The sequence below is a fragment of the Glycine soja genome, chromosome 16 (assembly GCF_004193775.1).
Source record: "Glycine soja cultivar W05 chromosome 16, ASM419377v2, whole genome shotgun sequence".
NCBI lineage: Eukaryota > Viridiplantae > Streptophyta > Magnoliopsida > Fabales > Fabaceae > Glycine > Glycine soja.
In genome coordinates, this window is record NC_041017.1 from 8,042,362 (window position 1) to 8,057,687 (window position 15,326).

Below are 15,326 nucleotides of genomic sequence, written 5' to 3' on the forward strand. Positions count from 1 at the left end.
AAATTCAAATCAAATCACATATAATTTTTATGTTTTTTTATATTTAATTCAAACAACTTTTTAACTAAAAATTCAATTGATTAAACCACACCACAAACACTCTGAAATTGGTTACACCCGAATCATGTAGTATCGTGTTGCATGGGGCAAAGGAGTGACCTAAGATTTGGATTGGGAGTGAGAAAACTACTCTACAACGTATGTAAATAGAGTATCATAGATTCCCCTCCATCAGCAAGTTAATGTGTGCTATACAATAGGTGCTGCGGATTAGCCATAATATAAGGTTACCACGTCATAAGCTAAACGAGAGAAACTTAATTATTCAAGAAAAACTTAATTTTAACTTATCTATAAGTAGAACGTTTATGAAAAAGCTTATTTATTTTTTTCCTTGAAAACCACCACGTTAAATAATATATATATTTTTTTCTGAGAACAAAATCTTCTAATTATACAAAAAAAAAAATCAGTATATTTAAAGCATGTGGTACTCTCCACTCTCCAATTATTCGTTGAACCACCTAGATCCAACAATTTTGAAATAAAATAATTATATATTATTACTTAGTAGTTTTTTTGGTGAATATATTATTTACTTAGTTTGTTATCTAGTCGTCCCTACTCCACCTAAAGTTGCACAAATAATGTTTTTCTCCCAAGGCATGCAATACAAATCATCCTTTACAAAAGCTAACTTATTTTCTTTACCAAAGTAAAAAATAGAGCAATATATTAGGTATTAGTATTACACATGTGGATGACCCCTAGGTATTACTAATACCGTATTAGCTGGATTACAAGCGGATATTAATTATTACATTTAATATTAGAATTATATATCGTTGAGAATATGTCTAAATATTTGAAAAAATATTCTTGGTTTTCAGTTGAGGTATCTTATTTCACAAAAAAAAAACATTGTTATGTTTTAAATTTTGAGGATGTTATCAATAATATTTAAAAAATTATCCAGCTGCATTAAAAAAAAATCCAGCTGTCAACCACAAAACTACATGCGTCAACTGCTGCATTCTCACCTTTTTTTTTTCTTCCTCTTTCTGCATTTTAAAAAACCACTATTTTGTTCCTGTTGCGAGCTCACTACTCTAGTTTAGATTAAAAAAAATAATAAAGATATTATTATTATTCTTACCATTTAGACTTATGATGCTATTAATTTAATTTTAAATTAGAATGCTTTAGTATTTGTATTTTGTATTACACTCTAAATATGTACAAGGCATTTTTTCTACAAAAAGCCAATAAAATGAGGGGGAGTTCCGGAGAATGTACAAGTCGTAAAAATAAACTAAAATGTATATAAATTGGAAGAGTATAAATCTAATTACTTTAATTTTTAAGACAATATAACACCTCCCAAATTTAAACACAAACTAACTTATCCGTACTCTCTCTTTAAACTCCACAATTTAAAATATATGTTGGTCCCATGTAATGTGCAACTTATATAAAAGGGTTTTTTAATATCAATAAAAGAATTAAAAACAAAGGCAAAAAGGTTAACTTTGGCTATTGAATATATCAATTGATGTTAATCATTCATGATTTATGTAACCGAAACATTTTATGCATAACAATACATTTTCTTGGGCCTAAACTTGTATGCTCGTGGGAAAATATCTAAATAAGGCAAGATAATTGTGATAATCCTTAGTTCCTTCAAGTTTCGTGAACTACAACATTCTACATTAAGAAATTTATTTTATTATTCGTGTCCAGACACAACACTTTATGGTGCTGCTATTGACTACTCCTTACCCTGACATAGAGGAGAAAAGTCTATTTTGCCCCCATTTGAAATGGGGCTAATGACAACTCCCAGCACTTTAATGTTGTGATTTTTATGTGTATAAATATAGAGCTTAATATAGTTGGACCAAAAAAGTTGGCCACAAACCCAATTTAACTTAGATGGGCTTAAGCAATGACCAACCAAAGGCAATTGTTTCCTGCACGTTCGGAATTGCTTCATGCACCTTTATAACCTTTTGAAAAGCTTAGTCCAAAATGTAATTTTACAGGATTAGTCTTTCCAGAATGACTAATCTGGAATGTAAGTTTTACGTTCCAAAGTAGGGTTCAGGAAGAAAGTCCAGAGGTGCAGGAAGCAATTGTCCCAAGCAAGCTCACAATGCTACATTCCTCCATGAACTCAAATTTGTACATGAAAATAATAATTTACATTACCTAAGTTTGGATTTTAATGGCTGGCAAGGTTGAAGAAGGCACCTCTCTTGTGCCTAAGTTGAGCATAGGTTCCTTGCTCCAGGACCTTGCCCTCAGACACATAAGCAATTGAATCAAGCTCTTTGATGGTGTTAAGCCTATGTGCCACAACAACAGTGGTTCTGCCTACCATAGTCCTATCAAGGGCTTCTTGCACAACTTGTTCTGATTGAACATCCAGGGCACTTGTTGCCTCATCAAGAAGTAGTATCTTTGGGTTGCGAATTATGGCCCTTGCAATTGCTATTCTCTGCTTTTGTCCTCCTGATAGCTGCACTCCCCTTTCTCCACATTCAGTTTCATATCCATCTTTCAATGATCTACATTACCAAAAATCAAAATTGCACTTCTTTAAATTCTCGCCCAATAATTATAATGTCAGGTAGCCTTGTTGAAATCATATCACCCATGTGGAGCGTTTTAGTAAATACACTTACTAAATAAATTCTTATTATATGAGAGTTTATTCATGAACTTGTCCCCAAAAAAAAAAAAAACTAGTTAAAATGACTTAAAAGGAGTTTATAAAAATGTTTCAAGTTATCTTTATAAACACATATAAGGCTTTTCAAACGCCCTCTTATTAGAGATTGAACTTGTGATCTCTACCTGTCTTCTAAGAAACAAAAATTCTGTGGGTTTTGGTTTACACTGAGGAGTAAGGATCTCCCCCAACCGACAATCAAAGACTAAATTCCTTTAGATGTAGAGATTGAAGTGAATATTATTATTTCTCTCAACAAAACTCTTTTCTATACACATAGTAATTGAATCCTAACAACATGCTTAGAGGATCCCATTATCTACCAACTATGCCAAACTTTATTGGTTAAAAACTTCTTGATAGAAATGTCATGCATTAGAACAATGCCTAGTTGCTAAGTCATTTTAAGTTTATTAATATTAGATTTCGGTTTAAAACCAATTGGCTTTAAGTTAAGTTGTCAACAATAGATATAAGTTGCACCTCGACAATTGAGATAAACGATGTGAGACTTTTTAACAATTAATTTTTCCACAAATGAATGTGACAGTTGATGGTTAGAACAAGTGAGCACATAGTATATATCTAATGAGAAAACTTACGATATGAACTCCTGAGCATTGGCAGCCCTTGCAGCCTCAACTACTTCATTCTCTGTTGCATCTTGTTTCCCAAACAAAATGTTGTCACGTATGCTGCCAGAATATATCACAGGTTCTTGGCTAACAAGTGCTGTGTGCTGCCTGTGCCAGTGAATGTCTAATTCCCTTATGTCTACATCGTCCACTTTAACTGAACCTCTCTTAACATCATAGAATCTTTGAATTAAGGCAATCACTGTTGATTTTCCACACCCACTTTTTCCAACAAGTCCAACACTTTTTCCTGGCTTCACCTCCAAGCAAAACTTGCGCAAAATTGGTGTCCCTACCCTGCTTGGATATGCAAAATCAACATTCTTCAACTCTATTTTTCCACTCATCTTTTCCAACTTGATGCCGTTATTGTTATCTCCAGCCTAACCAAAGAAAAATGTTAATTCATTGGTAAAAGTTGTATCATACATATATATATCAATGATATGGAAGCAGAGTTGTATTTATGAATTATGACTATACAAATGTGCGGATAAGATTACTCAAAAATAAAAATATAGCAACATTAGTTTGCCTCATTATATATGAGTAAATCATTATTAGAAATGAGTTTAGTTTTGATGCACCGTCCTGGTATAAATCTTTATAGTGTTAACCAATTACAAATCATTTAAGAATGTCTTTTAAAGTAATTATTACAAAAATCAAGAATCTTAGCATATAAAGCAATCCATGCTTGAATGTCAATCTATGTAGAAGTAAAAAACAAATCTTTGCATTTACACTGCCAGTACATTCTAATTAAATTTAACTAAAATTATAACAGTTTTCTCCTTTGCTTATGCACCAAATAATAGTACTACTCACAAAACTTTTGCATTCATAAATGTTCACAACAATATTCTTGGTTCTATGTGGATTTAATAGACAGGTTTAATGGGGGGACATGGAGTGCCAAAGAAAACAAAATGGTAGAGAATTTGAACCTTATTAAATTTTATGTTGCATGTCAACATGTAGAGCTACATCAAATATATATATATAAGGTTGGTTGGATGGTTATGAAAGAAAGAAAGGGGAAAGGTGGCGGTTCGATCTCCCTTGCAAACAAAAATTAACTAATAATTAACCTTTGTCGGAAAAAAAAACATGTAGAGCTGCATATTACATACCTTGGGAATTAGCGATTTCCGGTCAAGAATTTCAAAGACAGATGCCACTGCTGTTGAGCTCTTGGCAAGGTCAGAAGTCATGCTTCCTGCATCAGCTATGACCTTGCCAGTGCTCACCAACACAAAAAATGTTTTGAACACATCCCCAGCTGATATTTCTCTTTTTTCCACCAAAGTACCACCAAACCAGAAATCCAAAGCCCATGACATGAACGTTAGACACTGAGCAGAACCCATTCCTATGCCTGCTAGCCAAGACTTCTTCCTCGCCTCCTTCCTCGGCGCCTCTTGCGCCTCATCGAATAGCCATAGCACTTTCGTGATGCTCCCAAATGAAGTCACAATTCTGTGGTTATAAACTGCCTCCACTGCAATTTGTGTACTTCGATTCTGTGCCTTGACAAATTTTGTTGAGAGTGTGGAGAGCAACACTTTTCTTGTATAAAAACAAAGGATTGTGAGTGGCTGCACTGCTATCATAACAAGAGCTAGCTTCCAAGCCACGGCAAGGCCTATGATCATTGCAATTGTGACAGCAGAAGTTGTTTGAACTAGTAAAGAGAGTCTGTCTGCTACAAGGGACTTAACCATGGAAGCCTCATTGCTTAACCTTGAGCATAATGCTCCACTGGAGTTTTGTTCCTCATCAAACCAAGCAGTTTCAAAGGTCAAGATATTCTCCAGCATGCCAAGTCTTATCCTTTTTGTTAACTTGGCTCCCATGTAAGCAAAATTGTAGTGTTGCAAGAGATTGAGGATAATTGAAGCAAGGGAAAGTGAACAGAAAATCAAAGAATAAGTCCTGATTCTGTGCCTCATTTCTTGATGGCTTTCAGCAAAAAAAGCAGAAATCATACCACCAATGGTTAAAGCATATAAGGGTTGAACTGAGCCAAAGGCTATGGCTGAGAGGGTTCCAATTAGACCTTGTTTCCATTCAGGAGCATTCAGAGAAAGAAGCCTTTTGAAAGAAGGTGGAGGGTGAGAAACTTGAGATGGAGTTGCTTGATCATCAAGCAATGGTGACTTTGGAAATATGGCAGGGCTTGACCTGGCTGTGCTTGGTCTGCCTGCACTGCTTCTTGTTGCAGAAAGAGCACCTAGTTCTGGATTTTGATCTTGGTCATCAATGCTCAATTGTGTCTGTAACTTTGCAAGTTTTGCATAGTGGCCATTTGGTTTGGTGATGAGTTCATTGTGTGTGCCCGTTTCAATGATGCAACCACCACTGACAACTGCTATGAGGTCTGCATTTCGAATAGTTGATAGCTTGTGTGCAACAACCTGATCAAGTTCAGTAGGTGTTATAGAAGGAAGGTGCAAATAAACTTTGTTCAGTGTACATTCATTCATTGTGATAATTACTAATAGTTTATGCCTCTAAATAAAATTGACGAGTGAACTAAGTAGTTTAATGTATAGAATAGCATACTTTTGTTAATATATTAGTGTGCAATGTATCAAATGGATGATTGCACTTACCAATGTAGTTCTCCCCATGGAGGCCTGATCGAGGGCATTCTGAACAAGTAATTCTGATTCAGAGTCAAGAGCACTAGTTGCTTCATCAAGTAGGAGAATAACAGGATTCTTTATGATGGCTCTTGCAATGGCTATTCGCTGCTTTTGTCCTCCCGAAAGAAGTGCCCCCCTTTCTCCAATCTTGTTTACAAATTATAAGGTTAGTAGCTGCATATTTTCTAATGATATAAAATATAGAATCAAATTTTTATCCTTCATACCAGGTGGTGCTAAAATTATAACTTATATATACTAGTTCTTTCCTGCTTCTAATCATAACATTTAATCTCTTATCCAAACACAAACCTATTCTTGGCAAATAATCAGATAATCATGTTTAGATAAACTTCTCGATAAATACTTAAAAAATAAGAAAATAAATATGATAAAATGAAATAATTAAACGCTTTTCCATAAATTAAAGTAATTTTATGCACTTCAACTTTTAGACATTTTCATTTAACTTCTCCATAACCTGGAGTGTATATGTTAATTTTAACTTATAAAAAAAGTTTGATCGATTTTTTTTTTTATAAATACTTATTGAGAATATTATCTAAACAGAAAGTTTCAAACATTATTGGAAATTTGAGTGTGTGGAATTAAAGCTAACCAGTTGCAAAGCTCTATTATTTTAAAGTTTACAAACAAAGACGAAATTTTCATAACTATATATATATATATATATATATATATATATATGTTTTGAATTAAGACTAAGTTGAGAATTATGCACTTATGTTCATACAAGTTTTTTTCATTTAATTTCTCTAAAAAATAGGATGCAAGTTGATTTTAGTTTATAGAAAAAATTATAATGCATTTTACCTTTTTATTTTTTTATTTCAAGTGTTTATAGAAAAATTTATCCAAAACAACAGGATCACAAGTCCTATTTGGTTGAACTAATTTACCTTGGTTTCATAACCTTCAGGAAGTTCCCTTATGAAGTTATGAGCATTGGCTGCTGAGGCTGCAGCAACAATTTCATCCATGGTAGCATCAGGCTTCCCAAACATAATATTCTCCTTTATGGAAGTTCCAAACATTGCATGTTCTTGACTCACAAGGCCCATTTTCCCTCTCATCCATTTCAACTGTAGGCTTTTTATGTCTACACCATCAACCCTCACAACACCTTCATCAGCATCATAAAACCTTTGCACTAATGCTATTGCTGTGGACTTACCACTTCCGCTTGCACCAACCAGAGCAACCGTTTTCCCTGCTTCCACTTGGAGATTGAAATCTCTAAGCACAACCATATCTGGACGAGAAGGGTATGTGAATTTAACATGCTCAAAGTCTAGCCTGCCACTAATGCTCTCTAACACTACTCCTTTTGTGTCTTCACCATCAATTAATGGTGTTCGATCAATCATGTCAAATATTCGTGAAGCAGCAACAGATGCTTCCGTGAAGTACTTCAAATCAGGAAGTACCACTCCAAGAGATCTACATATATTTATTTACATGCATTCCAATAATTAGCAAAGAAGAAAAAAAAAATATACCACATTGAAAAATATATTTATGAAGAACTACGAAATTAAGATTTTCTTTTGGCGCATATAATTGAAAATTGTTAAGGTAAAACCAATAAATTGTATTTTACCCGCTTCTGATTTTTCCTAAATTTAAAAGTGAAAAATGAAAATAACAGTAAGCTATATCCAATATCTCTAATCATAATATTTAATAAGATGTGAATTTTTTTTTTATAAGAAGACCGTGTTACATACATACAACTACTCTTGATTGAAAGAAACTCAAGCACCCTTACTACCAGACTTTAATATGGAATATAAATAGTAAAAAACATAATGTGTAATAAAATTCAAATCTTGATGAAAATGTAAGAATGTTACTATAGTAAAACTAAAAGTGATTCAAACTTTTTAAAAAATTGATTTACCAGAACTTTACCAAAAAATAGAAATGCTAATTTTTTAAAAAAGTTGTATATATGCTCCTTAATTGAATTCCTTTATTTATAGAGTTTAAAAGCTTATATATTTTCATTGTTTTTTACAAAGGACAACTTTAATACTACCCAATATTTAGCTAGTCATATATGTCACATTTCTATAACAACCTTGTCATTTAAAGCTATTGATGAAATATGACAGAGATTAATTGAAGCAATGTCGAGATTAATTAAATGATTTTTTTCCTTACCTACTACAAGTTTACAAGGTTTTTTCCCTGTGGTCAACATGATAATCAGGTTCAAGCAGAAATAATTACAGTAACAGATGAAGTTCATCGCACAAATAATGCAACATCAACTTTTACTAATATCTTTAAAATCGAGTTATATAAACAGTTTGGTCAGTAGAAGAGAGTTCACAACGTGGGAAGATAATTAAATTAAACTCTTCAATAGTTATAGTTAACACTGTTACTAAAACCGGAGGACTTTCCTTTTCTAGGTACTAGTCTTGCTTTTCATCTAATGCTTTAAGAGGTCACTTTTTTGACAGAAAGAGCATTTGAATTTCATTCACGGAAAGAAGGCCACTGCCTTCTTTACTGAAGATTGTCACTACTATGTCCTCAATTTAATTAAATATCATGGTGATGTAGTAAAATATTTGCGCATTAGTGAAAGATAAAGACACCATCATGACTTTTCTGGAGCGATTTGATTCCAATCTTATCATAAAGTTAAAGTTAGTTATATGGAATTAAAATTATTTTTAATTCCCTTCCCCCTAAAGAGAACGATGACAATGGCCGGCTATGACAAGTTGTCTACTAAATGTAAGATTTAGAATGTAGTCTTAACTTTATATTAATTTGGCTTTCTTGTGTCCCAATTTTTTTAATTGGTTATCAAGATCCATTGATCTGTTACTATACTATATACATTGCATCAGCCACAAAATCATACTAAATTAAATTTCATGCCTGATTCAAAGATATATAAGATATATTGGAGATGAATAAACCTTGATGATTTTTGTTACTGGTTGTGGATTCATGTATTAGTATTATATATACCTTTTATGCTGATCTTGGTGAATCCATGTATCAGATCTTTTATGCTGATCTTGATGGATTCTTGTATTAAATCTTCTATACTTATCTTTGGCATGTCTTATGCTAAGATTTAACACTTAATTAAGCTCTTTTATTTAAGTAATACATTTTATTTGCTTAACAAAAAAACAAAAGTTGAATTTAGTATCTGAAATTATAAGTATGTATCATCTTAATATTTTACTTTATAATTTTTTATAGTTTAATTTCTAATTCTATAAAACGTATAATTCACTTTAATTTCGATCATCAATAAAATATATAATCGACATTCACTTTAATTTTTATGAAATCAGACACTCAACTAACATATTGCATATAATTTAATGGATTAACAAAGTTAATTAGGATTTTTTTTAACAGGACAATTTTTTTAAAAATTATGAAATGGAGACACTTTTTAAATTAATTCTTTGTTTAGGATAAAACGTAAAAGTAGTAGTTACGACTATGTTAATTAAAATCGTGTTAAGATTTATGACTTTTGCTTATAAAATCATAATTATTTTTACGACTTACCCTTTTACCCTGAACTAGAATTAATTTAAAAGGTGTTCTCATTTGATAATTAAAAAAAAAAACCCCAAATGATAAAAAAAAGCCATTAATTAGGATTGGAAATTAAAGTTGAATGAGATCAAGGAAAAGTAATTACTTACAGTCCACACATTATGAAGGAAATGCCTGATGCATAGATCCTTCCACCACTTTCACCTTTGTACATAACCAAACGGCTTCCATACCAAGCAAGAAAAGCCCATATTGCAAAAGATAGACCTGTGCTTCCCACTGCAATGCCCTTTGCTATGCCTTGTTTGATTCCAAGCCTTGAAGTTTTACACAATATGTCTGAATATCTTCCCATGATTCTCTTCTCCGCAGTGAATGAATAAACGGTTTTTATGGAGCTAAGTGCCTGTTCTACTATGCTGTTTGCTTTGCCATATTCTTTCAGTGTGGACTTTGACAAATAGATTAGGTATTTCCCGTATATCATGCCTGGGATTATGAGCAAAAGCAGCGTTGGAAATGCTACTAATGCCAACCTCCAAGAGAAGTACGTGGCAAATGCAACCCCCGAGATGAATGATGATGAGTGCATCAAAAATAGGGGCACCTGATGATGAGAAGCCAAAACCAAAGTAGAAATTAAAGGATATGAGAAGATAAGTGTATATACATTAAATTCTTAATATATATTAATATAGACTATATTCGAACAAATTTCTTCATAAATATTTATAGAAAAGAAAAATCTGCAATAAACAAAAATTAACAGATACATAAATTAACATGGTCTTTCGGAGAATAATATGTGACATGTAGTGCATAAAAAGAAAATTACAAAAATGAAAGAGAAGTTTAATTAAAAGAAAAGTGAAGTAATAAAGAAACCGACCTTTTCACTTAGAACTTCTTGGATGAGAGAAGTGTCCTTTGATATGCTATTAATGATTTCAGAAGTGGTTGTTTCTTGCAAATCGAAAAACCCTACTTCTTGTCTTAGGACAGCTTCCAAGTACTTGTAACGGATTCTCAGCACCTGCCTCTCGCTTGTTTTGCTCCAGCAATACCCTTCTGCAATTTATAAGCATCAATTGTTGATCAATAAGCTAGTATCCGAAGTACGTGTTGCTTTTTAGAAGTTCCTATTTTTCTATATATGGTTTGGCTTCTTTTTCAGGATAAAATCTTTGAGAAAATTCTAAGCCAAAACTGACAAGTTGTATATTTGATTGATTTAGCTAGATGACTAATATATTTTGTGGGTTACTGTATTTCCAATTTTCTGTGTATGAAACTCTACTTTTTAGGGTTTCATAAATATATACAATAATGACCAAACATGTCTGCCAAATTAAACATGTGAAAATTGAGGGTGCCTCGAACCTAGGTGCACTGCTGAGTAATGCCTACTACAGTTAGATAGATGCTATAGCTAAATATTGTTGCTTGTTTGTTAGTATATTAAAACGTTTCACACCTTTGTCCTCAAAAAGTAAAGCAAAAGAGGGTTTGAATTTGGATTACCCATGAAGGCCACCACCATTGCTGCTAATCCCAAGTAGACAAAATATAAACTGCACTGTAAATAATAACAAGAAAAAAGAAAAAAGAGAGAGAGAGAGAGGAATTATTAGAAGTTGGTTAAAGTGTAAAACGTAGACCAATTAAGGATTTAATGAGTGAGTCAACATTAATTAACTTACCTTTTCAACCTCAGCCATGTAAGTCTTGGTACTTTGTAGGTTATTACTGTAACCTAAGCTGTTCATAATACGGCTAGCAAACAGCAACAAAACATTTGTGGACATGCCGTCTCCTATTGCTCCCACAGCTCCCATTAGCATGAGCACAACATCAATCCAATCAGAATATCTCAAAATAGTTGCTATGGAAGCCCTCTCTTTTCTTCCCATGTCTACCTTTTGTGTCTCACTCTCATCCATTTTTGGAGAACCCATAATTTTGCTATAGATATATATACCTTCAGGACCTTCTTAGCTTGTCAAATATGAGGAAACAAAGAAGAGAGTGAGAGAGGTGAAAGTGTGAAACTGTGTGTGTTGTGGGGGCACATCACAATGAGATGATTTTGATCATTTCAAAACCGTGCTTTATATAAGTGTGAAGAGTGAAGTGTGAACACTATGCATCTATGTCAAGACTCGGAAAGAGTGATGAGTGGCATATTAATTCCATTGGAAGCACACAATATTAATGGAATATATATATATATATCATGATCATAGGCTTTTTGTGTGTGATTGTGATTTGTGGGGTTGTTAAAGATAATTTTGTGCTTCTCGTTTCATCTGTTTGTTTGTTTTGCAATTCTTTATTCTTTAAAATCCATTGATGTCTTGATTAGATAGTCCCAATTTTGTCAAGTTTTGGGGAAAGATGATATGACACAGGTCCAATTTGCCATCATACCACTCGCTCCCTTTTCTTTCTATTAATTTGTTATTGTTTAATTAGTACTCTAATTTGAGGTCAGTTTGGCCATTGTCGGTTTATTGCCATTTGCCAGCTTTTTTATTTCATAAATAAATGGCCAGTCCAAGTTGTAATTAATGTCCCTTTCCTTGAAGGGAGCTTAATATTTAATAGAATATTACTGGGGTATATATATATTGAGTCAAATTTTTGTGAATCCATTTTCTCTCTGCAGGTCTATCGATCAAATGTCATATTAATTTGTTACTGCATCATGATTATTTAATACTACTCTTTAGCATGTATATAATTGAGAATGCTTTACAAGAAACAATTATACTTGAGATTGAGATGGATATAATAACTATCAGAAGCAAAATTTTATCTCCAATTATATAAATATACATATAAGATGATGAGAAACAAAAGGAAAGATAAAAAAACCATGTAAGATAAAAATCAAAATGTGAAAAAATCATAACTATTTATATATTAGTCATATTATAATATCTTTCTTTCTCTATTCTTTTGTTAAATCGAGGGTGCTAGAAATTATATCTTTTATTTTAAGAAAAGATAAAAAAAATAACATTGTTGTATTTAAAAAATTTATTGAAGGATATATAGTAGTAGATTTACACCTTATCTCTAACGAAATAAAAAAGAAGGGAAAAAAAATCCCATTTTAATTAAATTTATAATTAATTATTTTGAGTTATTACTTAATTGTCGCAAACGGTACATAAGATCTAAAGCACTGACTTCTCTCCCCTTAATACAGTCAACTCATAGTTAAGATATTTTAATTGTAAATTTGTCTTTAAGTATGATCTCTATATTTAATGTGTGTGTATATATACGTCCTATGGTCATGTTCAGTAAAAATAGTTTTATTTTTCATACTCTACTAAAAATAATTGACAACCTATTAAAAAATATATTTTAGTTGAAAATGGAATGTGAATTTAACTTAATAAATTAATTGTTAAAATCGAGTGAACTCATCTAATAAAATATAGGATTAATTGGAACTTTAAATTTGAATTTGAATTAGATTTAGTTTTTTAATTATTATGGTTATAGTTCGATCAAGGTCTAGCTAGCATAAAACTGAAAAAAACTATAAAATTAACTAATTTAACATTTTTCTTTTTTATATTAAATTAGAGTAAATTATTAGCAAGTGTTGGTTTGTGTAAAATTTGGTGTGAGAGACTCAATTTCCTTAAACATATGATATTGGATTTGATCATGAGATTCAATATTGTGTGAAAACTAGAGTCATCAATTTGAGCCTAACTCGACCATTCCCCATAACATATTGCAACTTGTCCAGTCGTATTAGCTTGCCATGACTCGTGCTCCTTTACCTCTGTCTTGACAACGGTTTCCATTAATAGCATTTACATTTACATTCTTAAGCATATGCTGTAATTTATTTATAATTTATCCTTAACACACAAGTTGAGAAACATTACATGATAGATGTACAATGGAAACTATAAACCTATATCATCTTGCAAAATTAATATCCATGTTAGTTAATTGAAATACAATAATGTAAATCTTTATATTTCTTAGAATTTTCATATTAAACATATTTAATTTATTTGGGAACAACAGTTAATGTATTTAAAAATAACAATTCCTCTAAATATGTTATTTTTAAAATTGACTAAGGAAAAAAAAAACTGAATACCTATATTGAGAAAAAATATATTAAAATAATTAATTTTTGTTAAGGTAATTATTATTTAACAATATATATATATATATATATATATATATATATATATATATATATATATATATATATATATATTAATGGTATGATGTGCAGTTTATATAGATCTATTTTTTTAAGTAGTGAATAATATTTGTATCAATAATTCAATTTTTATTAAATAAAAACCATATCGATCGAAGACAACCAAAGCTCATGAGAATTCAACGAAGTCTAGCAAAACTCTGGTGAGGATTTTTGTGTTGTGTTATTATTTGTGTCTCATTCTATTTTTTAACAAAAGAAAAAGTAGAATCAACAAAATAACTACATGTGCTACAATGAAGAAAGGTCCTCATATAAGACAACTTTGTCAGAGTACATCTCACATATTACGAAATCTAGAAAAGCAGCCCCCATGAAAGATGAAATAAAATATGGCCATCAACATTGTTAATTGTGTGTATGATATTTAAGAATAGAAGCTCTCACAATTGCATTTGTGTCTGAGAAGTAAGAATTAAGGAGGAATATATCTTCACACAGCATATTCCACTTTTAATTCTGCATAAATGAGCTGTCAGGCCTAATTAAGCCTACAGATCAAATTCCATACAATTCCAACATATTTGTATAGCTGTATGTTTTGGACCTCTCTTTTTCTTACATGTGTTGGTACCAATTGCTATCATGATCCTTACCTATTATTTTTTTGAAGTATAATATCTACTTTTTGCATTTATCCTTAGCAATGATGGATTTTAAATACAGTTATAACGTTGATTTTGTGATAAAATTAAAAAATATCATAAGTTCGATTTTTTCACACTAAAAAAAATTAATAATTAATAATTAATCAATAACATTTGTCAATAAAAAAACATGCATCTTAAATTGTGCTAGAAAACCTTAGCCCTACATTATCTGGACTCGTCCGTCTATAATTAGACTTCTAACAAAATTTTCAAAGTAATATATTACTTTTGGAGATGTGATGTAATTAATCAGAATTTTTCACTCAAATAATAATAAAAATATATATTTATCCAAATAATATTATCCAAAAAATATTTATTCCAATGATATAAAATGTTATTCATGTTAAGAAATCAATTCTGGAGATCTGCTACGTGAGCGTATTATTTTTTTTTGCCTTAGTTTAGAAATTAGTTTACGAGGAATTTTTTTTTCCTAGTTTAGAAATTGATGCTTGCAGAATCTATTTCTAAACTAGGTATTTTTTAACTCAGTTCAAAATGAGAACTGAATTTTTTTTTGTTTTTTTTTTATTTTTTTTGTTATTTTTTTCCTTTTTAATTATCTATATGCTACTATAGAAAAAAAAAACTCTCATAAGTTATTAAATGGAATTTTGTATAATTTTTACATTTTTTTCTTAATACTACATTGTTATTTTATTACCTTGGATAATTCAAATTACTTTTTTATTTTACTATATTATAATTATTCATTATATATGAAATTTAATTAGTTTTCCCTTTATTTGTTTTATCTTAATCTTTTTATTACTTTTAGGATTGCTTAATTTTAATATCATAGATATATTTAGAGAGAAAAGATCAATAAAAATTGAAGCA

The 15,326-nt window shown here is 31.0% G+C and overlaps 1 protein-coding gene across 1 annotated transcript; it reads right to left on the minus strand.

Annotated features, from left to right (window-relative positions):
• Nucleotides 1–1,662: 1,662 nt before the first annotated feature.
• Nucleotides 1,663–11,738, minus strand: LOC114388936 (putative ABC transporter B family member 8). The gene is made up of 9 exons (XM_028349479.1): nucleotides 11,276–11,738; nucleotides 11,097–11,151; nucleotides 10,465–10,643; nucleotides 9,725–10,182; nucleotides 6,938–7,478; nucleotides 5,985–6,164; nucleotides 4,503–5,786; nucleotides 3,337–3,752; nucleotides 1,663–2,570 (listed from the first exon to the last, which is right to left on the minus strand). Exons 1-9 carry the CDS (start codon nucleotides 11,528–11,530, stop codon nucleotides 2,225–2,227), a joined length of 3,714 nt encoding a protein of 1,237 aa, XP_028205280.1. The 5' UTR covers nucleotides 11,531–11,738; the 3' UTR covers nucleotides 1,663–2,224.
• Between the last annotated feature and the right edge of the window lie 3,588 nt (nucleotides 11,739–15,326).